General features: G+C 39.7%; 1 protein-coding gene across 1 annotated transcript; it reads right to left on the reverse strand.

Moving 5' to 3' along the window:
• Nucleotides 1-27,925, reverse strand: Rad21 (RAD21 cohesin complex component). The gene is made up of 14 exons (XM_028767367.1): nucleotides 27,713-27,925; nucleotides 18,833-19,007; nucleotides 14,661-14,790; nucleotides 12,980-13,079; nucleotides 10,903-11,009; nucleotides 10,107-10,313; nucleotides 9,419-9,544; nucleotides 8,958-9,080; nucleotides 7,113-7,336; nucleotides 5,660-5,831; nucleotides 5,128-5,276; nucleotides 4,061-4,210; nucleotides 2,327-2,410; nucleotides 1-1,637 (listed from the first exon to the last, which is right to left on the reverse strand). Exons 2-14 carry the CDS (start codon nucleotides 18,974-18,976, stop codon nucleotides 1,446-1,448), a joined length of 1,908 nt encoding a protein of 635 aa, XP_028623200.1. The 5' UTR covers nucleotides 18,977-19,007; nucleotides 27,713-27,925; the 3' UTR covers nucleotides 1-1,445.

Consider the following 27,925-nt stretch of genomic DNA (forward strand, 5'->3'; position numbering starts at 1 on the left):
TACAGCTTGAAACACAACTTTTATTAGAAAAGTTATACATAACATAGCATTGACTATTTTCAAGAACAATATTAAACCCAATAAGCGACACAAACTGGACTAACAAATGTGTAACAAGAAACTAATGACCTTTCTATAATCAAACATTCAATTATCTACAGTGTCTTTTTACAAAGGGGATATCCATGGTTTACAGGCACGTTCGTATTGAAAAGAAAACGGCAAGAGCAATTTTATACAATTACCATTCTCAGAAAACTGAATCATTAAAATAGTAATTACGAGTTCACAAATTTAAAATATTTCACATAATTTTAAATTACTGGGTATACATGGAAGTCTTAGTTTTAAAACTGATTTCCCCCCCATAAAAGTGCCAACACTTATGCTAGAACTTTCAACATAATTTTGTCCTACAAAGTGAACACGTTTTGATATTTATATAGTCACATAATTTCTGGTGCTATCTGGTCTGTTAATAATAAAGCCTTTATTAGGATGTTTTTCTCCATTTAAATTATAGGAAACTGATACAGGATTACAGTTGCAAAGTTATTAAAATAAGTTTCAAATACAGGAGTGTGCAGCATCGGAAAAAGATGAGTACTAACATTTATAATAAATATCAGAGAAGCCATTAGTTTTTACAGCATTGTTTGCTTAAGTCAATCTGGTGTAGTTTCTCATTGGTTTGCCCTTCGGCAGGCAGGGGAATTTCTATTTTCGTGATCTCATTACTCAAGCAAACATCCAAACACTTTTGAGAAAGTGATCTGCAGCCCCTGAGGAGTCACGCCACTGTAGAAGCCTGATCACTCTGAGCTGCACCAGCATCAGAGTCCCTAAGACTCACGGAATGATTTCACAACACAACAGTCGAAGAGGATCAGTCAGCACAAACTTACAGATTCCTGCTCATTATGGACTTCTTTTAAAACATGATCAAGAAGACAAGCACGATGCTTCACACACTATCCCTAGGTACAGTGGTTAACCAGACTGTTGGTTTCACTGATGGGAAGACAGTTTTCTCTTCCTGTCAAGGGACTCAAACCACAGTTCTTAAAGTGTCAGGCATTTTCCTAGGCAAGTTTTCCTTTTCAACACAGTAATGGAAAACTAACATAAAAATGGCGACTTTTGACTGTTACTCCATATTCTTACATGCACCAATATTGCACACATCTGTTCTGAACTGTTAAAAGTCTTCTGGGTTCTTGGGGTACTGTCTTCTCCAGGAATACAAACCCAACCCAAATAAGCAGTTTCCCTTAAAAGATGGTCGACAAAATTAGAAACACTGGGGGAAAAAATGAAGAAAGAAAAGGCAAAGATTTTGTACAAACAAAAATCTAAAAACTTTCTTAAAGGGTTCTGGTGCCCTACACATGGGGGCAATTTGTATGCACTAGTGAGTTAACACTAGCTCTAACGCCTCTAGCTTCTCAGATAATGTGGAACCTTGGTCCAGGTGTTGCAATGATGTCACTGTACGGCTTTTCCTGTGTGAGCTCGATGGCTTGCTGCTTTTTAAGAACCAAAAAGCTGTAGAACTTTGCTGCTGCCTGCTTTCGGTTTGTGTTTCGACATAGCTCAAGCAAACTGATAGACTCTGCTCCAGTTTTAGCAAGAGCTCGCTGAAATAAAATAAAACAAAACAGATGAATTCACGTAACTCACACAATAAAGTAGTAACTGGATGATGCAATTCCGGCACCAGTAAAAGTAAGCTCCACTCGGCTGGAACCGAGCCTGGACATTCATGTAGTCATGCAAGTAGTTACCATGCTAGTTAATGAGGTAAAGGGACACAACATATTATCTAAAGACATAAAAAGTCCAAGAAGTAATCGAAGTTGCTACAATATAGATGTGAGATAGCAAAAACAAACACCCAGCAGATTTTAAAGTGAAAACAAAACCAAAATCAAACTAGCCCTGGCAACACCCCAAACCCTAAGTATCAACTATTCCTTCATTTGAAGAAATGAAGGAAATTGCCAGGAATTTCATGGGTGCTCAAGCCTCATCTGTGTCTGGAACCCTGAGCCAAGGTTACTGACATCTGGCGCTCTGTAACTTAGGACATTACCTTTGCTCATCAAATAGAAGACAGAAATGTCCACACCCAGGTGCGCTCTGAACCACAGCACCACAGGTCTGCTTTGTAGGATAACCATGGCTACGCACCCTAGATGCTCTAGGTTTACTCCTGGCTTACACTTCATATATATAATGAAGATACTTTCATACAATGTAGCCCTGGAGAAGTTTTCACAAAGGCATGCTTTTGGGAGAGGCCCCTTTGTCGACTCTGGTGGCATACCTGAAGACCATGGAGCATCTGCTGAGTCCTTTTGTTCCATCTCCTTTCTTCTTGATCCTGGTCACCCCCTGAAGCATCTTCATCCTGAACAAACGGTTACCAGAACTGAAAAAACTGCCTGCTGAGATGACTACTTCCCCATATCTAGAAACCTTTTGATTAACAGTTGGACTCATCGACAGAAAACTGCCATCTTGCTTTTTCAAAATCATTTGTCATCTGCTATCACAAAGGATAGCTTTGTCACAAAGCTATCACTTTGATTACAAAGGATAGCTCTTGTAAGCAAACACTACATAATGTCTCTGCAATGGTCTACTAGTTATAGAACACTGATTGCTGCAAGTCTCTTAGTTAAGAACCTTGTGCCAGGACTCAAACCACATTAAGTATAATGTTTCTTTCAATTATATATAGCTGTAAATAAAACACAGCAAAACACTATGATGGGCAACACTGGATAATGCCAATCTAGATACTGGGAAAGGTTAATTAATATTGGTGCTAACTTTGTAGTATGATATTCAATGTCATCACTGACTAGTACCAAAGAGTCTGCTTTCTATCTGAGCAACTTAGATTGCTTCTATGTTAAATGACGCACACTGTTAATTATTCATATGTGCTTTATTTTACCCTAACTGTCCAAATGGCTTTTTGAACCCTAAGGTGGTATGGGCTAGGAGCTGCTATGTTGCCCAGAAACATTGGTTTTACACAGCATGCTCTAAGAAAAGCTAGCAATCAGCAGCTTTACCTAGAATAGCAATCGTGTTTTAATACTGATTTATAATAAAATCTGAGATAACAGCATAATCTAACAGTTGGGAAACTAAATTTCGGTTTAAAATAGTGTAACATTACATGAAAGGAGAGTATCTACTTCTGTCACTGATACGAAGATAATTAGAAACAAGTGGCTATTAGTAAAACTGTATTCAATATATAAACAACTGGCTTGAGAAATAATTTTAACAATTTCGTTTAGTTATCTGGAGAAAAATTTTAAAGGCAAAGGTTTAAATAGATACATACATGATAAAAACGTCAAATGAGGAGTTAAGTTACTCTGCCTCAATGATCCAGAAATAAGCAAGATAAAAGCTTTAGAAAGGACCTTAATGTAGCTCAGGAGAAAAGGGAAGCAGAACTAAAGCATCTTCATTCTGTAAGAAGTACCAGTGCTCCAAGCTCCACTCACATGAGCCAGCTCTTACTCTGGCTTAATTAAAATCAAACTAAAACTCAGACAAATGTAGTATGTCTGGCTATTTGATTTCCAGGCCACAGGCAGATTAGACCAGAGGCTGGCTTTAATAGCAGTAAGAATTGACTACTGACCACAAAATAATAAGATGTAGCCATAAGCAATTCAGACACCTAGCAACAATCTGTAAGGGCAGTCCTCACCTTTCTTCTGAAGGAAACTTGGAATTACAACAGCACAAAATTTGATGAATCACTACACTAAGAATTTAGTCTAATTTTTATTTTTTTAAACTTTTATTTATTTTTAATAATTTACTTTACTCATTTTAAATCCTGATCATAGCTGCTCTCTCCTCCCAGTCCCCCCCCCCCCCGCCCCAGTACCAACCCACCCTGGTACATCAGTCACTGCAGGACCACTTTCCATTGCCCTGATGCCCAACACAGGCTTAGCTCAAATAGGAAGTCAGTAAGCTTTGCCAAATCAGGCACAGAAATTATTACACACTGAAGATCTTTTCTTACCTCCTCCTCTTCCTCCTCTTCCTTCTCTTTCTCCTTCTCCTTCTCCTTTTCAGGTAGAAGCTCTAACTCAGGGATCAGCTGACAGATATTTGGAGGCTCTTCTGGGGGAAGTTCTACTGGTGGTATTTCCATTTGCTCTACCTGCTGTGGCTTAAACAATAAAAGAACAAAATTCAAGATGCAGGTTTCTCTAGGTAGCTTCTCTAGAATGCAGGATCAGGTCAGCTACTTTAAAGCTATTACAGTAACTTACTATCTATCTATCCACTCCATGCTCTTTCAGAAAGACCTTTGGACTCAGCAGCAGGTAACAGGGAAAGGACACTGCCGCCTGAGTCCGTCTGTCATCTCGAGTTTAAGGTAAATAACTGAGAGCATTAAAGAGTCTTTAAGAGACTAGCAGAAGAACAGTGTTACAGTTACTGGTTTCTGACCTGTCCAAAAAGAAAGAGCTCTCACTGACAAGTCCTTTCCACCACAGGGCACGGAGAACTTCTCCAGGCTGGTAATCAGCTGTCCTGTCAGTAACTTTTGATCAGGACTCAAACAGGACTCTAGTGTTACCAAAGGCCTGCTTTCCCTTTATTCCACAGACTTAAAACCAGAAGTCCTAAACCAGATGCAATGGCTTCATTCTAAGCTAGTTTTTCTATTTTATCAGGATTCCATGGTAGCCAAAGTCTGCAGCTGTCAGTTATTGCTTCATTGGTTTTCAGGTAAGTATATATTAATCATTTAATATATTAATCAGTGCTTGAGAGATGTAAGACTTTTCATATAAACCAGCACAGTTTAGAACCACTGACCTCACAGATTAAGGTCACTCATTTTGGACCACTCTGAAGCAAGACTACTCACAAAAGCCAAAAGTCTGCTGAGTGCATTAACATCCTTTCCTACATAGGACAAAAAGACTGTGCTCCTAAATTCTATTATCATTTTTCCGGATCCACTTCTTGCTATTCTCTGCCTAAACCAAGAGCCTCCTAAATCATACTCCTTAAATGCCTCTTGCAACTAACTGCATGACCATCTCTCTTCCAATTTTTTTTTTCGTTTTTACTTACCGGTATCGCAGGCTCTGGGTCTATTTGCCCAGCTTTTCGCTTAACTCCTTGAGGGGGTGGTGGGGGCATGGTGGACTCTTCTATGTTTGTTCTGCTGGTCTCCATTACTGAGTCCTGAAGGCGGCTTGGCTCTTCTATAATGGGCTCATCTGTAATTATTACAAGAAAAGAATTTAGTTTTCAACAGTATTTTTGGAACAGTCTGCTTTTAAAATTGGTATATTAAGACCCAGATACAGTTACTTTCCCTAATGAAGAAAGCCGGTAACGCACAAAGATACTGCAAGTCTAGGGGTAGGGGAAAAGTATTAAAAGTGGTTCACTCCCCAGTCCTGTGCAGATAATGCTTTTAATGATCAATTCAGTCAGCTGAGTCCTACAGCTTTCTGAAGATGAGTTTCCAATCCAGGAAGGTGAGGAGATTCATGCCTCCAAACACACCCCTCCATCCTAGAGCACTGTTGCTCTCACAGCACAAAGGTGAAGTTTAAGACATTTCAAACTTCATCTAGGAACCCCCAGGATAACTAACCAATGACATCTCGCTGTGGCTGCTGCTGCTGCTGTTGCGGCTGCTGTTCCTCTCTGGGAACCTCTGGATTCTCAAACTCTTTGAGGAACTCATCCAGATTATCTGCCTCTCCTCCTTTCCTCCTTTTCCTAAGGTCTTCTGGTACAAGTGGAGTAAGGCAGCGCGTGAAGAGCTGACAAAACATAAGCGCAGCGTCAACTCTAAAGCCTTGGAGCGGGGACTCATTACTGTCTGTACTCTGTTTTCACTAAGGAATGCTTCCATACAGTTCGTAATCAGTGAGCAGCACACACACAGTTTAGCATTTTTACTTCACAGACTCACATTTGTTTTGTGAAATAAGTGTTCAAATTATAATTTCAGCCATTCAGAAAGTGGAAAACAACAGTTATCTATTAAGCTTCAAGGTTTTTAATTTATTTGTAGTTATTTTCATTGAGAAAATGAACACTTGACCTGTCATAGCACTCAATAGTTTACATCATGCTTGTCTTCACATGGTTTAACCACTATGTGAAATCTTACACAACACCACACAACATATTCTTACTTATTATCAACAAGCATGTAAAATACATGATTATTTCACGGATGAACAGCACCTCATACTGTGAACTATAAACAGCTACGTTTACAGAACTGGTTTTCCTCAATTTTTAAATATTTGCCTAGGAAAAAAAATAATGAATCTACTGAAACACAGACTAACTTTAGATTTTTATCAGCCTACATTCATATAAACAGGGTTTATTATGACATTTTAATATAGGTATATGAGCTAGATCTTCCATATTCAAGTTTCTCTTTTTTCTTCTGTGAGGCAAGTACAGTAAGTTTAGATACATATACGAGAGATTATTTAGTCAAACACAGGCATATGACCAGTGGTTGTGCCACTTATAAAATATATCTTTCCAAAGCGTAAACATTTTTAGGGGCATTCTTCAAAACTGTTGGACAGTGTTTCTATTCATAACGTTGCTGCTTTGGAATACTGTAAAGAAAAAACAGCTGTTTCTCTGCACATCTGAGCTCACCAATCTACCAGCACCATTCCCAGGAGCAGGCGCCACACAGTTTACAGTAGTTTGAAACTCAAATGAGCTGAAAACTGCTAATGAGTATGTATTTGGGGGTGTGGAGGGCATTTCCATAGAGCCAGGATTCTACTGCAGGAGCAGCAGAGCTAACTGCTAGTAGAAGCATGCTGCCCTGAAGCTCTTAAGCCAGTGCACATCAAGACTGTAGAACTGTGTACACTCTCCACAATGGCATTCTACACCACAAAGACATCCCACCAGTACCTGAGGAGCAAGGCAGCACTCAGCATGCTTGATGTAAGGTAGAAAAGAACCACATATCTAAAACAAAAACAATCTAAGCAAAGGTTTTAGAAATCACTGTTTCTAGAAGACAAAATGCACACAAAAATAATGTCTGCCAACTACACTACCTTCAGTAGTCGGTTATTCCATAACGGCTGCGCTGGTAAGGAGAAAAGCTTCTCCACTCCTCCCGTCTCTTTCCACATCATTAGCTTCTTGGTAGGCGGAGCCAGGTCCAGAGTTGTAACAATATCAGAATAATCACTAAGTTGGGCTCTAATTGTCTTACTATCCAATTCTTTGACACTGTCAACAATCAGTTTCCTCTTCCTCTTGGCTTTTGTTTCTTTGACTAGAATAAAAGAACATATAAGGTCATTTTCCTGAGAGACCAGCCTAGAACACATCATCTTAGGGTGGGGTTATCTATCCTCTGTCTCTCTAGACACAGAGCCAAGGACCAAGCCCTCACGAGGACAGTATGTCTAAGCTGATGTTTTTCAAGCATTATTTACAAGAGATATTCAATTGAAATTTGCTGAATGCATAAGAAAGTCCACAGGTTTTTACTATAAAATAAGTAAAATAATTCAAGGGTCAATACCTTGCAGTCCATATAGCTTTGTTCTGTAAACGGTACAAATAGCACACCTGTCAGACTCAAGTTCTGACATTCTTTTAAAAGAATACATATTTACCTTTTAATTAAATCTTTGCTTTTTGAGACTGTAATTATACCATTTGCCCTCCCCATGTGCTTTCCTCTTTCTTTAAATTCAGCTTCTTTTTGTTACTGCGTGTGTGCATGTGTGTGCACACAGATGCGCTCATAAATATAACCTGCTCAGTCTATATAGTGGTACTTGTGTACATGCATGTTTTCAGGCTTGACCATCTGTTAGTGAATGACTAAGTTCTGAGGTTTTTTGTTTTTGTTTTTTGTTTTTTTGAGACAGGCAGGGTACTTGCTATATAGACCAGTCTAGCCACAAAGTCAGAGAGCAACCTGCTTCTGCCTCCCAGGTGCTGGAATTAAAGGCATGTGTCAGCATGTCTGGCTACTTCTAACATTTTAAACTATGACTATAAAAAAGAAACTAACTTGTAAACAAACTAACAAAATGAAAAAAAATCTTATTTGTAATAGGGCAACTATTTATAGGAGTTATAAAATACTCAGTGTCTAAAGTAGACTAAGTTGCCTAGAAATGGTCCCAGTACTATAGCGCTAACTGCACTAGTTAAGATTCGTAAGTAACAGCTATTCAGAGCTACTTGATCAAGGGGAAGAAGCCCAGGGTCAACCAGGGTCTGGAAACACATCCTGACATACCTCAGCTGTTTGCTTCTTGTTCATAGCACTTTGGAAAGTGAGTATAGAGCCTGCATCTGCAGAGACTTCTGGGATTGATTCTGTCACACATTAACCCAGGTTTCATAAAAAATCATTCACAAGGTTAAAAACATAAAAAGATGGTTCTCTCTCCATAAATGTCCTCCAGCTACAGTGCCTTCCCTTTTCCCAAAGTGAGTTATCATTCTTACTGACTAGACTCCTCTCCACAGAAAACACTGACATTATATAAAGAGGTATTGTGTATGTGTGTAGGGCACATGTGCAGGCCAGAGGACAACTTGGCATTGTTTCTCCTTTTCCACCAATGTGGGGCACTGGGACTGAAGGAACTTAGATCCTTAGTCCTGCTGAGAAACATCTTTACTCACTGGGCCATCTTGCTGATCCCAAGATTACTGTTGTTAGTATGTGAGGACTCCCAAAGACTAAGACAGTTATAGAAACCCGGTCCTGTAATTTTACACCTTGCAGCTCCCTGTGTAGCTCTTCCACCAGACATCAAATTATAATGGACAGAGTGAAGACTGTGATAACGTATGAGCAAGCTTATCTTCAACAGCAGAGAAAGGAAACACCTAGGACCTCATGTTCTACAAACTGAAATCTATGTGCTCACCAGTTATATCAATGGGCTCCAATGCAAAAGCTTCTTCCTCGTTTGGGACAAGTGTTGTCTGATCAGTCATAGTTGGCATTGGTTCAACAGGATCCACAGAGTCAGGACTATCAGGCCCACCCACTGTAAAAGCAACATGGTTGTAACAGGCTTAGGTATAACATGCAAACTCTACAAATGGAGAAAGAAATCCCTTTAAGGAAGTGGAACAAACCCAAGGGTTTGAAGAAGACTACTGATGTATTTGCCAGGCAGCCCCAGGCAGCCCCTGCAGAGTTCAACTCCAATGTACAAATGAGGGGAATAGCACAGAGTAAATAACACTGAAAACCAAGAACTGGCAATCAATCCTTAACCAAGCCAGTCAAGAGTGCTGAGTTACCAGGAGGTAGTTCTGTTAGCATTTGTTTTGTGACTGCTACGCCATCAACCCCAAGAATCCCAAAACATAAAATGCTCACATGAGCCATTGTCATCTTCATCCATATCATCATGAGCAGGCTGCTCTGGCAACATGACTCCTGCCTCAGACAAGGCAGGGGGATCGTCGAAGATGCCACCATCATTATTACTTATAAGTTTGTCATCTGAAATAGAAAACATAACAGTTAAAAACAGTTAAAAAGAAATGCTATAATCATATTAAGTAATCCAGGGAGAAACAGCATTAGGTTTAAGGGGATTACATTTAAATCCATATTCAATTTATTTCTCTCAAGGTAGTTTATAAACTAAGCAGAAACACTTAGTATCTGAAAAAAATTCTGTCTATCACTTCATACTTCCAAAAAATATATCTACTTATAGTAGGGTGTGGTAACACATGCCTTTAATCCCAGCACTCGGGAAATAGAGGCCAGTGGACCTCTGTGAGTCTGAGGCCACCTCTGACTACAAAATGAATCCCTATCTTGATCCTCTACCCCCAAACCTACTTATTAGATACCAAACACAGCAGCCTGAACAACTAGTGAAATTCAAACTCAGATAAAAACATGTACACAAAGGTAAACGTTTTTGGCTAGTTTTCTAGAAAGCTTTAGTGAGACAAGTGATCCCCGTTCAAATCCTGTCTAGGCAGCTGCTAAGCACTCAAGAGTCGTTGACTATTCTGAAACAGAAGTTAAGAAACAAAGGACAACAACCCACCTAATATACCGCCATCATTTCCTTCTCCAAAATTATCATCTTTGTACTGGTCCTCATACTCTAAATGATTAATCTTTTCATTCAGGTTGCTGGAGCTCTGCTCAGGCTCCAGGAGGAGGTTGGAAGCACTGGTGCTCACTAACATGTCGTCATCCTCAAAAGCACTGCCTTCCCTCATTATTTCACGGTCGTCCATTCCGAAGTCACCTGAACACATTAAGTATGTCATTAGCTGAAATGCTACTGTTATAATAGTTGATGTTTTATTACAATTATGATGCTGTATTGCTTCCTAAAACCTTATTTGGTGGCAAATATTAAAATATCCGATGTAAACTTTGTACTTCTGGGGGATGACTAACAAAAATCAGATTGCATGAGGTAAACTAAGGATGCACAATTAACATTCACAGGCTTCAACTTTGACAGAAAGTGCTGCTATGCATAACCGAATGTGATTTAGTGCCAATTTGACCACTTAAGGTTTTGAATAATGTTTATAGTAATACAACCAACTGTTCCAAAATGGCTAGTTCAAAAGTAAACATCACTACTGTGCTTGGACTTTAAACACAACTTCAAATAACAGGCTTTCCCACTGCACGGGCGAGCAGGAGAAACAAGAACCCCAACTCTGGTACAGTAATTAGAAAGATATCTCACATACAACAGCACAAATCGGACACATTTAGTTTTTCTGTCCTCAGGGGAAATGTTAACCTTAGCATCCTTTGTAATTCCTGGTGATGTAACAATATAATTAAAACATAACTAATGACTAGCAATTTGCTTTTACCAAAATCATTTTCCTGTAGGATGCTGATGTTTCCAACTTCTTCTCTCATGGTTATCTCTTCTACTCTGCTTTGGTTCAGGCTGAACTGCTGGGCAACGTCAATGTCACTTTAAAAGAAATTGAAACAAATAAAGTTTCACAAAGTACTCTAATTTCTTCTAGATAATCCCCCTTTGGAAAGTTTAATACTTTATTAAATATTAATACTAAAAATTAATATAATCCAAATTTAATTTGTATTTAGAAATTTAAAGTCATTAATGACAGGAAAGAAAATATACATTAGCCGGGCGGTGGTGGCGCACACCTTTAATCTCAGCACTTGGGAGGCAGAGGCAGGCGGATTTCTAAGTTCGAGGCCAGCCTGGTCTACAGAGTGAGTTCCAGGACAGCCAGGGCTATACAGAGAAACCCTGTCTTGAAAAACCAAAATAAATAAATAAATAAAGAAAGAAAGAAAGAAAGAAAATATACATTAAAACCACTACCTAAGGTAATTTGCTAAAGACTTAGAGATTATGAACTATGTGAAACTTATAGGATCTGTATGAACGCTAACTTTCCATAGTGTTTCTGAAATGTGTTCATCTACTAACAAACGACCTTCTCTCATATAATTCAAGAGCATAATGTTAAACACTGATGAGAACACCACTGGCAAATGCAGAACAATGATCAACAGATGGAAAGAGATGCAGAGCTGGAATTCTAAAGACTGGTATTTATTGGACAGATCAACCAAATGCAGTCTGTAGACTTCATATAACCCTCAACCAAAAAGAAAAAAGCTAAAATGTAGAGAAATCAACTGGGTCATTTAAATGCTGACTGCATCTATTAAGAATCACTGGCATTTCTTGTGATAGATGGTGGTGGTGCACGCCTTTAATCTCAGCACTCAAGAGGCAGAGGCAGGTGAGTTTGAGGCCAGTCTGGTCTACACAGTTGAGTTCCAGGACAGCCTGAGCTAACTGGTGAGACTTGAGACCTTGTGAGAAAACTCCATGTAAACAAGATAAGAGTCTTGTTTTGACCATAGTTTCTTTAAAACAATGACTTATTCTTGGAATGTGTTTCTGTGCTCCTCTCAGGTATAGCAGATAGGACTTTACTTCAGCTGTTTTTATTCAGTGCCTCTATGGAAAAGTATGTTTTTGCCTATATTCCTCGTCATTAGACTTTTTTTGGGGGGGGAGACAGGGTTTCTCTGTCTAACAGCCCTGGCTGTTCCCGAACTCAGAGATCTGCCTGACTCTGCATCCCCAGTGCTGGGATTAAAGGCTTACATTACCACACTCAGCCAGTTGACTCTTAACCCTCAGAGTATAAACTGTTCTGAATAAAATTGGCTATTTCATGAAACTTTAATCTGCCTCATTTTTAGATGCAACTCTCCCAGGTTCACACCGACAACTAGAGTGGTAAATAGGCTGGCTGTCAACTGTGTGCCCGAAGACTTGGTAAGGTCAGGTCAGGTCAGGTCAGGTCTGCCATCATGTGGTAATAGCTAGGTTTTAATGACTTGGAGAAGGGAGGAGGAGCATACAATAGTTCCCTACCAAAACAATCATCTCGATGTAACTTTTTCCTCTTAAATGTATGTTCTAAACAGTGACACACTTTTCTTTACGGGATAATGTAAGTCATCATATATGTGTGTGTATTTTTTTAAATTGCAGCTTTCAGTAGTTTGAATAACTGTAATATATACCTCTGGAAAAAAAAAATCTTGAGACAAGTCCCAGGCTTACTGACAGCACCATGTAAAGAATGGACCTAGACAAATCTTCAGCTATATGAGCCTTGCCTATGTCTTTCAGTATTCTCAAATTGTAGCCGTGTTAGAAGTTGATACCCACATGATTTTCTCAGAAGAAAAAAAAAATTTCCTAAATTGTACACCTTATAACTAGCATACTCCTAAATCAAAGTATATGTGTTTCAGATGGCTGGTACCTTAGTATCAAACACTCTAAGGAAACAAAACTGGAGGTCAGAAATGTAATCCAAACAATCTAAAAGATGAAGGATTAGGAAAGAGGAAGGGAGTGAGAAGGGAGGAGAGACACAGACATACTCTAAGTCTGGCAGTGGCTGGTCAAAATCGTGAAATTCCTCAGGTAAAGTAATGGCATTATAAGCTGCTTCCCGATTTTCCTCAGGTAGATCGACAACACCTGGAAAAGAGAGATGACGCTTGAAGGCCTAGCTGAGTAGGTTACATGTGGGTCAGAGGTAGTACATGCAAAGTCTCTCCAGATGGAAGCACGTCTTTGTCTGCTGTCATACTAGCATGAGCCATGGCTCTTGTTCTACAACAGTAGTACAGGCACTGAATATGTTGTAAGCTAAGTTTTTCAAACAGCAAACCAAAAATCAAACACTGTTAGTTTTCTACTTCTTACCATGAAATTTGTCAGGGGTAGTAAATGGTTACAAAGAAGTACAACAAATATAAATTTTATTATAATTGTGTTCTCCTTGTGAGCAGTGTGGAAGGCAGAGGTCTAGGTCAGGGGACTTTTCCAACTGCTGATACTTTCTTGATACAGGGTCTCACTGCACTTGAAATTCAACAATGAAGCTGGACAAGCTGTAAAAAGTCCACAGGATGGCTTCTTCTTCCCCAGCACTGGGATTACAGATGCCACCAGACCCCATTTTTGTTGTTGTTTTCACATAATGTGGGTGCAGGACTCATGCTCTTTATGTTTATAGAACAAAAGTAATAACTGAATCATCTCCCTAGGATAGGAGTTGGTTATCTTAGGAAAAGTACCAAAAATTTTAGCTATGTTCAACATTTTAGCTATGTTCAACATTTTCTTTATTTTTAAGTATTTAAAAATAACGTGGACAAGTATTAAGAATGAAAAAGTACTGTATTAACTAGTGTTTAGCATGCTATATGTAATAAATACACTTTATTAGACAAAAATAAAATAGTAGGTAGATGACTCATGTATTAAAACAGAAGTATTACAATAATATAGCCTCAATACAAGCTGTTATATAAAAGTACCCCTTATATACCCAAAGTTGATGTTACTGCTGCTGACATAGGACCGTCTCTCAACATAGACCTCACAGATTCTACAAGGCTCGATGGTCAGAGAGCCCCTGGGATGAGGCCATCTCCTCCTCCCTACAATAAGGACTGGAGGCAGGGGCCAGCATTCCCAACCTTTTCCATGGGCACTGGAGACTGACCTCAGGCCCTCCTTGTTTGCCTCCACACACTTGACAACTCAGCCAGCCCCAGCCTATATTCTGATATTGAAAACAGCAGTGTTTCTTCAGTGTTAAAATTGTAGAATGTGAGTTCAGATGAATATCCAGATACTATTTACTTTGGTAAGTAGAATCCAATTCTAGGAACAAATTTTATCCCAAGCAAAACAGTAACAATGACATGACAAAGATCATTAAATAAATGACCTGTCTCAGGATTAAAAGTACATGTGATTTTAAAAGTATATTAAGACTGTTCAGGAAAAAACACCCAGCCCCACTCCACCTTTGATAATTCATCACATATAAACAGTTTTCAGCATTTCCGCTCTGAGGACTCAGCTGCTGTACGCTGCTGAAGACTAGGCTGAACACCTAGTCTAAGAACAGAAATATTCCCTACGAAGGGCTCCTTACACTGCTATGAAAATAAAACACACCTATCTACAACACACAATTAGCAGTTTCCACTGTGGTATGGGAAACCTCACAGGTTAAAAAAAAAAAATCAAAGAAAGGTACAATACCTGGCCGAAAAGCCATCTTTATTTTAATAAACGCTTCATTACAGTCTGCGAGGAGGTATTTGGCTTTCCTGTGATAGATGCGGACTACACCCAGGAGGAGGTGTCCTGATGTCCGCAGCGCCATCTTCACCTGAGTAAGATATTAGCATTAAATTGGTTGTCTTTAAACATTAGTCGTTAAGTGTACTTTAAAGTGCATATCCTGTGCTATTCATAAGGACCTTTTGCTTTTTCTTATTTTCTGGGTGGTTTAAGAATGGTTAATAAATATTTGTACCTTACCATTTACTACCCATCAGTTTTGTGAGGGACTCCCCTAACACAGAATGAACAACAGTAATTCATAAATTCTCTTGGACATAAAGGTACTATGAAGCAAATCTTCCCATTGACTTTCCCATCAGCACATCAAGGATTATGAGTTTGTTTCAGAAGCAAATACTCCTGGCCTTAAAAAAAAAAAAGATTATTTCAGACCTGTGTGTCAAAACTTGTTACTGACCAGGCACACTCACACACTTCAGTCAACTGCGAAAGAAGGGTGGGGTTGGCCAGCGAACTTCTGAGAAAGACTTTCAAAATAACAGAATGTCTTTGTCCTTCTCCCTTTCCTGCTGTGTGGAGACAGGCTGTGATGGTGTACAAGGACAGGAGTCAACGAGCAGAGAGCTAAGGCTTTCGGTCACCTCTGACCTACGGACCAGTCAGATTTGTCTTGGACTGTCGCTTTAACACTTTTCCTTTTGTTAAGCGCTGTTCATTACTTTTTATTACTAGATCAGAAGACACAACAATGACCTATCAGACACAGTATTAATGACCGAAACAGAAATATTCAAAACTTTCCTGGCTACAAAAAAAAAATAATTCAAAGAATAAAAAATATAAACTCAAGAGTTCCCCAGATAGTTCTTCAAATCATACCACAAACTTAAGCTTCCCAATTCTATAGTAAAACCACGTTTGTTAAAAGATAGGCTTAAAATGATGGTCACTGTATGTGCACACTGCGTTTGTCTAGGAGCCCACCTGCAATCCAGTCTCTGTATTTATGATCATCTTATGTGATTTAAAGCAAAACTAATACATTTGCTACTGTAAACTTTTAGACATCTCAAATGATAACAAATCTAATCAAATCTAGGACACAGAAAGAATGACAGCCCCTCTTCCATGTCTACCATTAGCAACTTCCAAATGGAGTGCTTGTACTAATTTGGTTTAGCGTAGGTAAAATGAGGTAGCACATGCTTTCAAGCAGAAGGATGTAAATACAGTAAGTAGGCCACAGGTTGTATGCTAAACAAAGGGGGCCTGGTCTAGCTCTTCTAATGGGAGGAGTTGGGAACGTCCACAGAAGCCCCCAGGTAGGGTAGAGCAACTCCAACCTCAACAAACAGACCACTTCCTCAGCATGAGATGCTCATCATTTTCAGGTCAGCTCCCCAGGTCAAAACAGCTTCATACCATATGAAAGGCCAATAAAGCCCCACAAAGAAATGATTTAAAATAAAATGTTAAGTGAGTCATTTGTGCGGTTCAACAGTTATCTTTAGTGTCAAACTGTCTATATCTGTTAGCACACTCTCATCCCTCAGACTTTCTGTACAAAGAACTCAATACACATTATAACAAGCATCCTTAAGGCCAAAGTAGTTTTGAGATCTATGGATATTAAAGAATGCAACCTCTCCAGTTCCTTTAGTCAATAGCACACTAAATTTAAAAAAGCTGTTTAGAGCTCTAGCACCGATGTGCTACAGCAAGCACATACATTTTCAGAGCACCTTTCACTCACTTGAGTCAAGTAAAGGTAGGTACTTCCCATACAGTTCCCTGCTGCAGCAGAAGTGGCCCACTGTCAGTCTCACTCGGCATGCATTTGTAACTGATAAAGTATACAGCAATATAAGGTGACCCAAAGCCTACTTTGGTTTTTGAGTGCCTCTAAACTTAGAGGAATTTAGTGGACAGGGCCAAGCCCTCACCGTCACAGCTAAGGCAGCAGGGCTTGACTGCCCTAAAGGAAGCCTGTGGTCTGCCCAGGCATCCTGCCTTCTTGCCCCAACCCTCCTCTTTTCACTCCCTTACAGCCATGCCTTTCCAGGAGCGCCCTGCTGTCAGAGCCCTGCAGCAGGAAGCCTTTGCAGAGCAGTGCAATACATAGGTCAGCTTTTATCAACACATCTTCTGAGGAGCTCCTAAACGCTTTGTATGTTGTGGCAAGTCTGAGTAAAGTTGCTATGAGCATCTTTTTGTTTTTAAATATAGACATTAAGTTTTCAACTACTTCTGGGTAAGTATCAAGAAAAAAAATCTTCAGGCTTACAATGCAAAGTGATGGACCATTCACACTTCCACTGACAATGCAGGTTTCCTGTCGTCCCCATCGGTTAGTACCCCAGGGCTTTAGATTTTGGTTGTTTCAACAGACATGTGATGACATTCAGTTGTTGGAATTTTTTATTTATTTGATCACGTGATCTCGAAACACCTTTAAATATATTTACTTGCTTTCTGCATATTTTCTTGGTGAACCTCTAACTAAAATTTTGGCATATTTTATATGAATAGGCTTTTTTGGAGTCTTAATAAGTTATTTTCTTGTTTTATAGTTCACATTTTAAGAGTTAACTTATTTTTGCAAGAAATAAGGTTTGTCTTCGGGTTTGTTCTTGAACATGCGGATACATTTGTTCTGGCACTGTTTATTAAAAAAAACCACCCTTTAAGAAAAACATGTTTTTCAACTGTTAGTCTAAATATGCATGTATAATATGTTTGTATTGTCTATGAGATTACAGAACAATACCACGGCTCAGAATTTGCCCACAAATGTTTGTTTTTTTTTTTCCTAATTTCACTTATTTAGTGGGTACATTTGTGTGTCTGTCAGAGGACAACTTGCCGGAATAGGTTATCTCCTTCCACCATGTGGGTCCCAGGGACTCTTAACTCACGTGGTTAGGTCCACTTTAAGCAAATACCTTAACCTACTGAACCACTGTTGGGGCTTTCCACATCTGTCTATCTGTCTGTCTTTTTAAAAGGTAAACAAGGGCTCTCTGCTAGCTTACCACTGTGCTGTGAACTCCAGTATAGCTAGCCTATGAGCCTCTGTTCAGTGGGGGTGGGGGCAGGCGGAGTTTCTTCCTTTATCCAACTCCCTCCATGCCACAGGGTCAGAGCCTCCTCAGTCTGCTTTTATATGAGTGCTAGGGGCCTGAAGTCAGGCCACTAGGCTTACACATCAAGCACTTTTACGTCACTCTCTGGCCTGAGAAGACCACCTTTCCTCAACTGTGTCATTTTGCTGCCATCTTCCTTAATGACTGTATTACACAGGAACAAAATTAAGAGTTCAAAAAGTGAGAAATAATATAACTATCCAAAAAGAGAAGGCTTAAGAAAGTCACATTCAACCCAAACGACGACTTATGAATGACTTCACCTCAGCTGAGGTCGGTTTCAAATCCTGTAAGTTCGGCACTCTGGTGCTATGGAACAATTAAATGAGCTATATAGTTTCTGAATATAGCCAACTGCAAGGCAATATAACTTACTCTTATGTAGACAGTAAAATTAATACCGTGTACGACATAATGCACCTACAATATTCTAGCAGAAAAGGAAACACTATGAAAGGATTCTCTAGATGATATGGTTACTGATATTATTTCTTGTCTGTCAAGTCTTCATGTTGCTAAAAATTTCGAATTAGAACTGTCCTAGGAAGAGTATGAAGAAATACTTTCAATCCCAGTAAGATCCATGAGTTATTTAAATCCTAAAACCAACCAAATGTCTACAGAACAAACGCAAACCTTAGCCCCACACCCCTCATCTAAAATCAGATGTTTCCTCACCACTTTTAAGAACAAGCCCCTGCTCATGTTCATTACCCTCCAGGTCCCCCACTCTCCCTAAAGCAATGATCAATTCTTTAACCATCAATACCAATGTAGGTGAAGCTAGTGATTCTAAACAGTATTTTTCAATCAGTCTATCTATACATTACGCTCATCAGTCTCTTGAACGGTAGAAATTAAAATAATGAAGGAAAACTGGAGAATCTATCTATAGCCTTTTCTTGCTTCTCATACACAGTTGCAGCTGTTTTACAAGTTCCATTTCACACACAAGTAGATAAAAATCACCAGCACCAAACCTACCTTAGGTGAGATGATACTCTCCACGCTGCTCTCTAAGTTACACTCAAACACATGGGCTTTGGTTAGCTTCTTGTCCCAATGGGCCGCCAGCCAAATTTTGGCCAGAGGCCCTCGTTTACTGAGAACAAAATGTGCGTAGAACATTTTTCTTATTTGCTATGAAACAAGAAGAAACCTGAGGAGAGAAAAAAAAACATTAAGTTTCAAGTGAGGACTAAATTATTTATTAAGATATATAGAAAATATGAACTAGTTTCCTACATTGAGTATGAGAATATAAAGAGCCTGAAAATACAGTAAGCATTATTACAAAATAATCCTATTATTTCAGTATGAGAGCAAGGCCCACTGCCAAGTATTAAGGCAGACAGGAAAAAAAGAGGCAGGGGTCATACTGCTTTTGTGAATTGCTATTTTAAAGACTGTCATCGAAAATCTCTTATTCTAAGGCCAACGAAGTATTAAATCCTGTTTCTAATCTAATTACTGACGGCAGACATAATTCTGCTCATTGGCTAGTATCTACATGGAAAGAAATGTTTAAGTCTAACATGTATGAGGCCTTGGGCTTAATCCCTAGTATCACAAAAGAAAAACAAATACAAACACAAAACCCAAACCGCCAAGTCTAAGGCAGGCACTCTGTCCAGGCAGCAGCATACCTGCTGAGGTGAGCTGGCCAGTCCCACTGGACAGGCGAGGCCCATCAGATCTAACTTTATTACCTTTTAGACTATCTAACACTTTTGTTTATGTTATTTAATTCTCCCCTTCACAGAAGATGTGAAATGAATTTTTGTCAAATGAATTTTGTGCCCTTTTCTGAAATACCAGAGGCCCACTTTTAAGAAATAAAAAGCATACCTTTAACAGACTATGAATAGTTTTGGCCTTTTAACTTTGGAAGGATTATAGATTCACAAACAGCTGATTCAATAGTGATATCCTGTAAACTAAGACAGCGAGCAACACTGGCTTAGTGTGCTTCTCTACGCCTTCATGCCGAGTGTGTACAAGTGTACTCAACACTATAAACGAGACATCCAACTGTTTTCCCAGACAACTGACTCGCCCACCCCTGCCCTCTATGCAAATAATATGGCAAATAAATTTCATTGTGATATTTTCATATAAATACACTGAAAAGAAGTCACACAGAATGGGCTTTCTTTGGATTTAGCACAATGTTGCTGAGATCCACTCCCCTTGCTACTTATTAACAGTATGTTCCCGTCATTGCTAAGGAACACTCGGAGAAGAAGCTACAGTCTACTTAGCCACTCACCCATTGAAGACCATTCAGTTACTTATTAAGTTTGAGCTACTGCTGATAAAGCTACTGTACATAATGTGAACCCGCTTTTCTCTAGAGTGAAAGTTCTGAAGTATGGTTGCTAGGCAGTACAGTGAGATTACATATGGCTTCAAGGATATTTTAACACAGTGAGCAGAACAGTATATTTTAAGAACCACAGGTAAGATTATTCTAAAATTAATAGGGAGCAGCAAAGCAGACAGAAAAGCTAAAACGACTTCAAAAATAAAGAGTAAACCAGAAAGGACCAGCCCATTCTGCTTTAAACCTTAAAACAGAGCTGTACGTCCACCATGGTACTGGCAGAAAGATACACACAGGGATCATTGCAACCAAGCAGGAAACTCAGATACACCTATGTATCTCCAAACTGGTTTGTCACAGAGATGCAGAAACAAGTCAAAGACAGAACGGTAAATCCTGCAGCAAAATGGACTGGAGAGATTGAATGAGTCAACAGACCAAAACAGAACAGAAACAAAATGCAAAACCAACAAAGCTAAATTTGAACCTCACAAGCTACAAACAAATAATTATTAAAAAAAAAATCAAATTACATTTATCCGACCCCTGGGATGGTGCCACTGTGCAATCAGTATGCAACCTGCCTGCTCTCCAGATGAAAGGAACACAATCTGTAGCACATTCAACAACCCTAAAGAGAATAGACAGCTGAAAGTTTTAGCTTTAAATCATTCCATTTGGCCATTTTACGTTAACCTCAATTAACTGCATAGGAAACAAATTACATCTGAATAAAAATCTCTCTAAAAAATTAGGCCACGGCCTTAGATGTAAACTAGAGCACTTTAAGACAAAAGGTACCAATATATGGGCTATGGTTTTTTATTTTTTATGAACAAAACCACACTGTCCATAATGGACTTTGTAAACTGGCTTTCATTAAATTAAAATCGTTTGCTTTATGAAAAACTGCTGAGAACTAAAACTGAAAGAGTTAAAAACCCCATTATCTAGCTAGAACTTAATCTAGAATATGTTAAGGAACTGTCAAGACCAGTAAGTAAAAAAGGAGGAAAATCCAATAAGAAAACAAACCAAAAGGAAATTTCACAGCAAAGGACATCCCCATGAGAAATAAGAACATAAAAAGGGGCCTAGTATCAGTAAGCCACTAAGAAAATATACCCTTATCACAACGGTTTAAGTTAAAAAAAAAAAAAAAGCAACATGGAACGCTGGAGAATATGTAAACATTTTATTGGCTTTAAAAACAAAGTAACTTCCTATTTTTACATGAAAGGGAATAGCAAATTTTAAAATGAAAATTTGCTTATATTTTAACTAACAACATGCTCATTCTTTCTACTGATGAAAAGATACTTTGTTTTAAATCATAGCCAGGAAATTCCATGTATGCCAAAAATATTATTTGTGGTAAAGAAAAATGAAATTTGCAGGTAAATGCATAGAACTAGCAAGGATCATGTTGAAAACTAAATGTTTTCTCTCATGTGTTTCCTATATTTAAGTGTATTACCAGAGTAACTGCTAAAATCAGTACAGTAACAACGGAAAAGGAGGCAATAGAGGGAAATAGCGGGGTGTAAGTGATCTGAAGGGGGAAATGGAAAAATGGGGTGGGGTGGGGGTTAATTAAGGAGTAGGCAGGGAAATAATACAGAAGGATGTCTGAAAGTCATCAGGAATCATATTATTATCTACCTAAAATTACACATAATACATAAGTTGGTGTAAGAATATACATATATACTTTACATAAAAATCTCCCATCTGGACTGACAATGCTTCCTCCAAGAGCCAAAGGCTGCCAAAACTCAACGCAGGCACGACAAGCCCCTCTCTTTTGAAAAGTTGGTCAGGGTTGTCTAAGAGACTCCCCCAAACATTATGACTATTGCCACTGCCCTTGGCTGCCTTGGGTAAACAGTAAGTTCTAAATGGTATTGCTAAAGACACCATACACTTTGGAGGCCAGGCCAGAGGACCCAAAGGGAACAACCAACAATCCTACCTAGCTATGACACCTCTGAACAACAATGATGACCAGAATGGCACAGTAACACTAAGGGTACAGGAGCGGCATGCAAATCTTGATGGAGACCACAGCTCTCTAACTGTGCTTAAGATGTACTCAATAAGAGGGAAATCCATCAAGCCTGGTACTGGAAACCTAGCCAGTCCCTGGGGCTAGTGAAGTCATGACCTTGGAAAACCTACAACTGTCATTTTACTAAACCAGCACAATTCTTAACTACAGCCTAAATAAATTATCCTTAGACCCACGGATAAATACAGTTCTCAACCCTCATTAAAGAAACTTCTCTTTGCAACAAACCATTAACAGAAAGCCACAACTTTCAGAATCCAGAATAGTGGGATCCAGTCCTAAATGACACCTCTACAACACAACTTCTATACCCAAGGCTCAAGGGTCATTGAGGAAAAGTGGCAGGAAGATTTTAAGAGCCAGTGGAATGTTGGGTTTACCATTAGGCTGTGTCTACTAGAAATGTCAGAGAAGCCACACCCATGAAGTCTCACCAAGAAGCCTGCCAAAACATGATCCAAACAAGGACAACACCAACAGGCATGCAGACATGGATGGGGGAAAGCTCAGGAGGCCTCAACCCTAGACAAAGAACCGGAGGCAACTAAGGAATGCTTAGAGTAGGAGAAACTGTCTGCCTCAAGGAAGAACACACCAAATAGCCAGCCCTGAAAACATACATACATACAAGTAATATACAGACTGAACAGATTTTATTTTTATATTTAGGGACACATGAACACACACACACACACACTCACTCACTCACTCACTCACACTCACACAAAACAAAGAAAAAGAGGCCATGAATTTGAAGGAGAACATGGGGTACAAGGCAAAGTCTGGAGGGCTGGAAAGAGAAAGGGAAAAGGTTATATTACCTATGGGACAGGCAAGACAGAGTCAGGTTTGCTTCAGTTCCCCCCTTTCCAATACTTAGAAACAAAGGATGCTGAAATTCTTATTTTCTGAGCCTAAGGCTCCAAGTGCATTATTAATTTACAGTAGAAAGTTTTCTCAAAGGAAAACAAGAAACCAAGCATCATCAACTATTATACTGTAACCTTTCTAACAAATACCAGGTTGAGAACTAATGAATATTAGAACAGAAAATAATAGGTTAAATGCTCTGTGGTATATGAAATAATACTTCATGAGTTATGTTTGCCACTTAATATTTTATAGAACAATATGCTTACTATAATCATGGAGAGCCTTTCATTTGCAATTCAGAGATTTCAAGCATTAGAAAGTCTGTTACAGAAAAACCTCAACTAACCCTAGTGTTATAAACAAACCTAGAGCCAGGCGGTGGTGGCGCACGCCTTTAATCCCAGCACTTGGGAGGCAGAGGCAGGCGGATTTCTGAGTTCGAGAGTTCGAGGCTAGCCTGGTCTACAGAGTGAGTTCCAGGACTGCCAGGGCTACTCAGAGAAAATAATAAATAAATAAATAAATAAATAATAAAATAATAATAAATAAATAATAAAAAATAATAAAATAATAAATAAATAAATAATAAACAAACCTAGAGAGTGAGTTTATGGGAATTCAATATGGCAATGTGTTCTTAGCAGTCACTGTCCTACATCAAAATCCACAAAACAGCATTCCAAATAAGAGAAAAACTTACTACAATAATGTTGGCCTCTTGACAGTTACTAAATATGTGCTTATTAAGAAAATAGGACATAGTAACTGATCTCTGAATTTAAAAAATGTAAAAAAATTCTAGAGAGTCCAGAAATGAAAACTATTAGTATGTCTCAACAGGTGTCAGTAGTTTATGGCAACACTTCAGCTGCTGGTCAGAACTGTGCCTAAAGCATTCCAGCTATGCAGAGGCAGATTCCTAAATAGATTTTGGCATGTGGTGGGAGATGATAAGTAAAGCAGAGAAATACTAAAATTAATCTGGGAAACAATTAGTAACAGGAGAGTATTCTACCAAGGGAAGTCAGAGCAATTCCAGTAAGTAGTCACTCAGTTACAGCCTGTATCTGAATAAAGAAAAAAAATCACAAGCATCATTAACTACCTTCCCTCAGTAATCTAAACTTTAAAATATGACTGTTTAATCTGTAGAGATTTTGGAGATTCTAAATTCTGTTGATCCCTTGCAAAAAGCCTTTGCATTTGATACCAAAGCAGAACTTGTTATGATTTTGAATCAACTTTTTTTATTTTTCTAATGCAGCAAGCAACACTCACCTATTAGGATAGTGACTGAATAAACTAGTCCAGTCTCTTTCAAGAGAAATTTGGCAAGGTTTTAGGAAAATTTCACACATTCATGCTTTCTGGACAGAAACTACACTTTCAGTAATCAATATTAAAGATATACTGGGATGTGTGGAAAGAGACAGAGGGAGAGAGAATGAACTAAGTATGTAATCAAATGTTTTGCCTAATTTCCTAATGACTAAACAGTAGCCCATTTTACATAAAAGTAAAGAGTACACATGATAACTGTATTTCCTAAGTATAGCTTTTGTTGCCTTGACAGCATAACTTAGAATACTAGGGTTGGGGGCGGAGTCTTTGTGACTTAATGGATGTGGTCTATGTATATACAGTTGTCCCTTCAAATGTAAGGGTCCATATTCTTAGATTCAGCCAATAGCAATAAGAAATAGTTTTTAAAAGTGTGTCAGTAGTGAACATGTACAACTTTTTTTTTTTTCCAAGACAGGGTTTCTCTGTGTAGCCCTGGCTGTCCTGGAACTCACTCTGTAGACCAGGCTGTCCTCGAACTTAGAAATCCGCCTGCCTCTGCCTCCCAAGTGCTGGGATTAAAGGCGTGTGCCATCACTGCCAGCGAACATGTACAATTTTCATCTTTTTCATTATTCCCTAAACAATATGGTGTATCAGGGAATTTAAATATGTCCAGATTTTTTTTTTCTTGGTATGGGAGGGAGCTATAATCCCAGGGGCACAGTGTACCCTGGAACCAATTTCTTACAGACAGCAAAGCACAATGGTCCTCTCAAATTTTACATGAACACATATATATCTCAGAATTATTGAAGGCTTGGTTCTAGACCATTTCCACCGAGTCAAACGAGGCTTTTGCTTATCAGTATATATAAAGTTATTGTTTTAGTATACTAATTATACAACAACTTTGTGTCTAAAAAAAAAATCTAGGTGCACACTGTATTAGTATTCTACTAACCAAATGATTCAATCATGATCTGAATGTCGGAAAAAAGCGGTATCTATCTATAGGTTGGCTGGATAAAGGGTTCTTATAAACCTTCCACTGGCTTAATACACAAAAATTGCCACAGTAAATATGAAAAACAACAAAAGATGTATGATAGTATTTTTAATCTGTGGCTGGTTAAGTCCCCCTATGGAAAGCTAAGACTATGTAGGGTCATTTGTGTATACTTAGCCTTTGCAAAAGCACAAAGTATCTGTGGAGTACTTAAAAATCTGGTGAGGACATTTCTCTCCAAAAAGTGGCTCTTCACTTTTGTACTATTTTGCATTTATGTGAATATTTAAAAAAAACAAAACTTAGGCCTACTGATCCAAAATTGAAACTACCACACTAAAGTCAAGACATAATCCTGATTTGCATTAGCTATCAAGTTAGCAAAATGCCCAACTACGATCTGTATGTGCTTTTATAGGAAACGTACACTACATAAAGTTAGGTTGCTAATGATGGAAAGCATCAATACCTAACTAAAATAAAAATAGAGCTGTCTGTTAGAGGCCTGGAGGGTTACAAACACACACACACAAACCAACCAAACAAACAAAACGGGGGGGGGGGGGGAGAGAAAAAAAGGAAAAAATAAAAGCATGTTTAACTTGCACATTACTGCTCAATTCTCCTTGGATCTAATACTGACAGAGTGAGTGTAATGATTAAGAAGTCATTTCGTGTCTCAAGTTTAGCCTGGGCTTAGTGTCTGCAATCTTAGGGTTCCTGAATCTGAGGCAGGAGGTTCTTCAAGACCAGCCTGGGGTACATAATGAGATTTCCCCACCTCTCCTAACAATAACAAAACACAGCCCTGACTTTCAGCTTTATCAACTACAAAGTGAATGTCATACTCATTAGGGATAATGACAATTAAACGACACACATGTAGTCCCAAGTAGATTCAAACAGTAGCCTCAAAAAAACAACTTGCCCAGTTAGTATGATCACACCTTTAAGATAGAATGAAAAAAAAAATTTCTCAAGAATTAGTTTCCTCAACTATCCAAGTATAAAATAATATTTCTCAGAATCTGCATGCTTTGCTAAGTCTGAAAAGAAATTCACAACTTACTCGTGCATAACACAAAAAGTACTGCGTCCACCCCTTTAAACACCTCTGTAACTTTGGTTATACAAACTCTAAAATAATTCAAACAGTGGACAAGGCACACACCCTCCCTCATCAATACCTTCTCAAAGAAAGTTGCTTCCAACCTTCCAAAACTCTGCAACCTTTCAGTTCACTGGCATTTGATTTTTAACAGGATTTTGCACCCTGGGGGGTGGGGGTGGGGTGACAATGCTTTTCCTATACAGTTTAACGAGAGCAAATATTAACTTTCTTTTGTAAAGAGAAGCCCAAGTACAGAAGCCACTTCCACAAACCATTCAAACACCAACGCGTTTTGGGACGCTGAAGGCGGCTCAACAAATCAGAGAGCACGAAGAAATCGTCTACAGCGTTTCCCTCTTAAATTTGAAGAAGGCCGCTTGGTCTAGTTGAACAGCTCGACAGTGTCACCTTACACTATCCTGGCAGAGCATTCTCAAAGCCTTCCTCTGCCACGAAAAAGGCACCCAGCCTCTCTATAACACTCGATCCTTAACCATTAAAAAAAGAAAAAGTTTAGAAAAGTTAAGGGGAATACCAGTTACACTCGTCTTCTTGGAAACAATGTTACTCGGTTGTGTTTTAAAACTGCCTGTCCAATTTCTGAGATTCCCAACATACAAAAATATATATTATAGAGAAATCGGGTTGAGGGAGACAGCAGTACAGGCTGCCGAGTCCCCGGGCCCTGCGGCCAGCACACTCCTGGCGCGACCCGGACCCCGGACCCCACACCCGGTGCACCGCGACAGCCCGCCCAGGAGCCACCCTGCCGGCTCCCGCCCTGAGTCCCGCGTCTTTGCAGACAGCCATTTTCCCCCGAGGGGGCGGCCAGGTCGGAGAGCGGGCTCGTTCAAACCTCCCTCCTCTCCCCCCGTAGCCCCGTGTTCCCGCTGTCCGACCTCCGCATAGCGGAGGGGCTTTGTGGGCCGTGGAATGCAGCGGAACCATTAGTAACCCAGCAGGCGCGGAGCACGGCCCGGGCAGGGAGGACCCCAGGCGCGGGTGGACCCGGGACGCAGGGGCCCGGGCGCGCGGGGTAGCTGGGTGCTGCTCGGGAGCTGGCAGCACGCGGGGGCGCGGCGCCGGCCGCCTCTCACCGCAACTCCGGGCCGCGGAGCCCGCACCCCTCTAGCAGTACGGCGGGGAAGAGCACGGGGGAGGGAGCCGGAGCCCGAGGAGGGGTCGGCTGGGTCGCTTACCTGTGTCTCTGCGGGGAGCTGGGAGGGGCGGGTGGCCCGGGGAGGGGGGAAAGGGTCGGGGGAGGGGGCGGGGAAAGGGGGAGCCCTTGTGCGGTGTAGCCTCGGAGTTGCTCCCGCCACCGCCACGGCCGCCGCCTCCTTTCCGATTCACTCAAACAAACAAGATGGCTGCCGTTACGGCGCGGCTCTTCCGGCCGCCCAAATCCTTGGTTC

The sequence above is a fragment of the Grammomys surdaster genome, unplaced genomic scaffold, assembly GCF_004785775.1.
Source record: "Grammomys surdaster isolate TR1022 unplaced genomic scaffold, NIH_TR_1.0 63, whole genome shotgun sequence".
Classification (NCBI taxonomy): Eukaryota; Metazoa; Chordata; class Mammalia; order Rodentia; family Muridae; genus Grammomys; species Grammomys surdaster.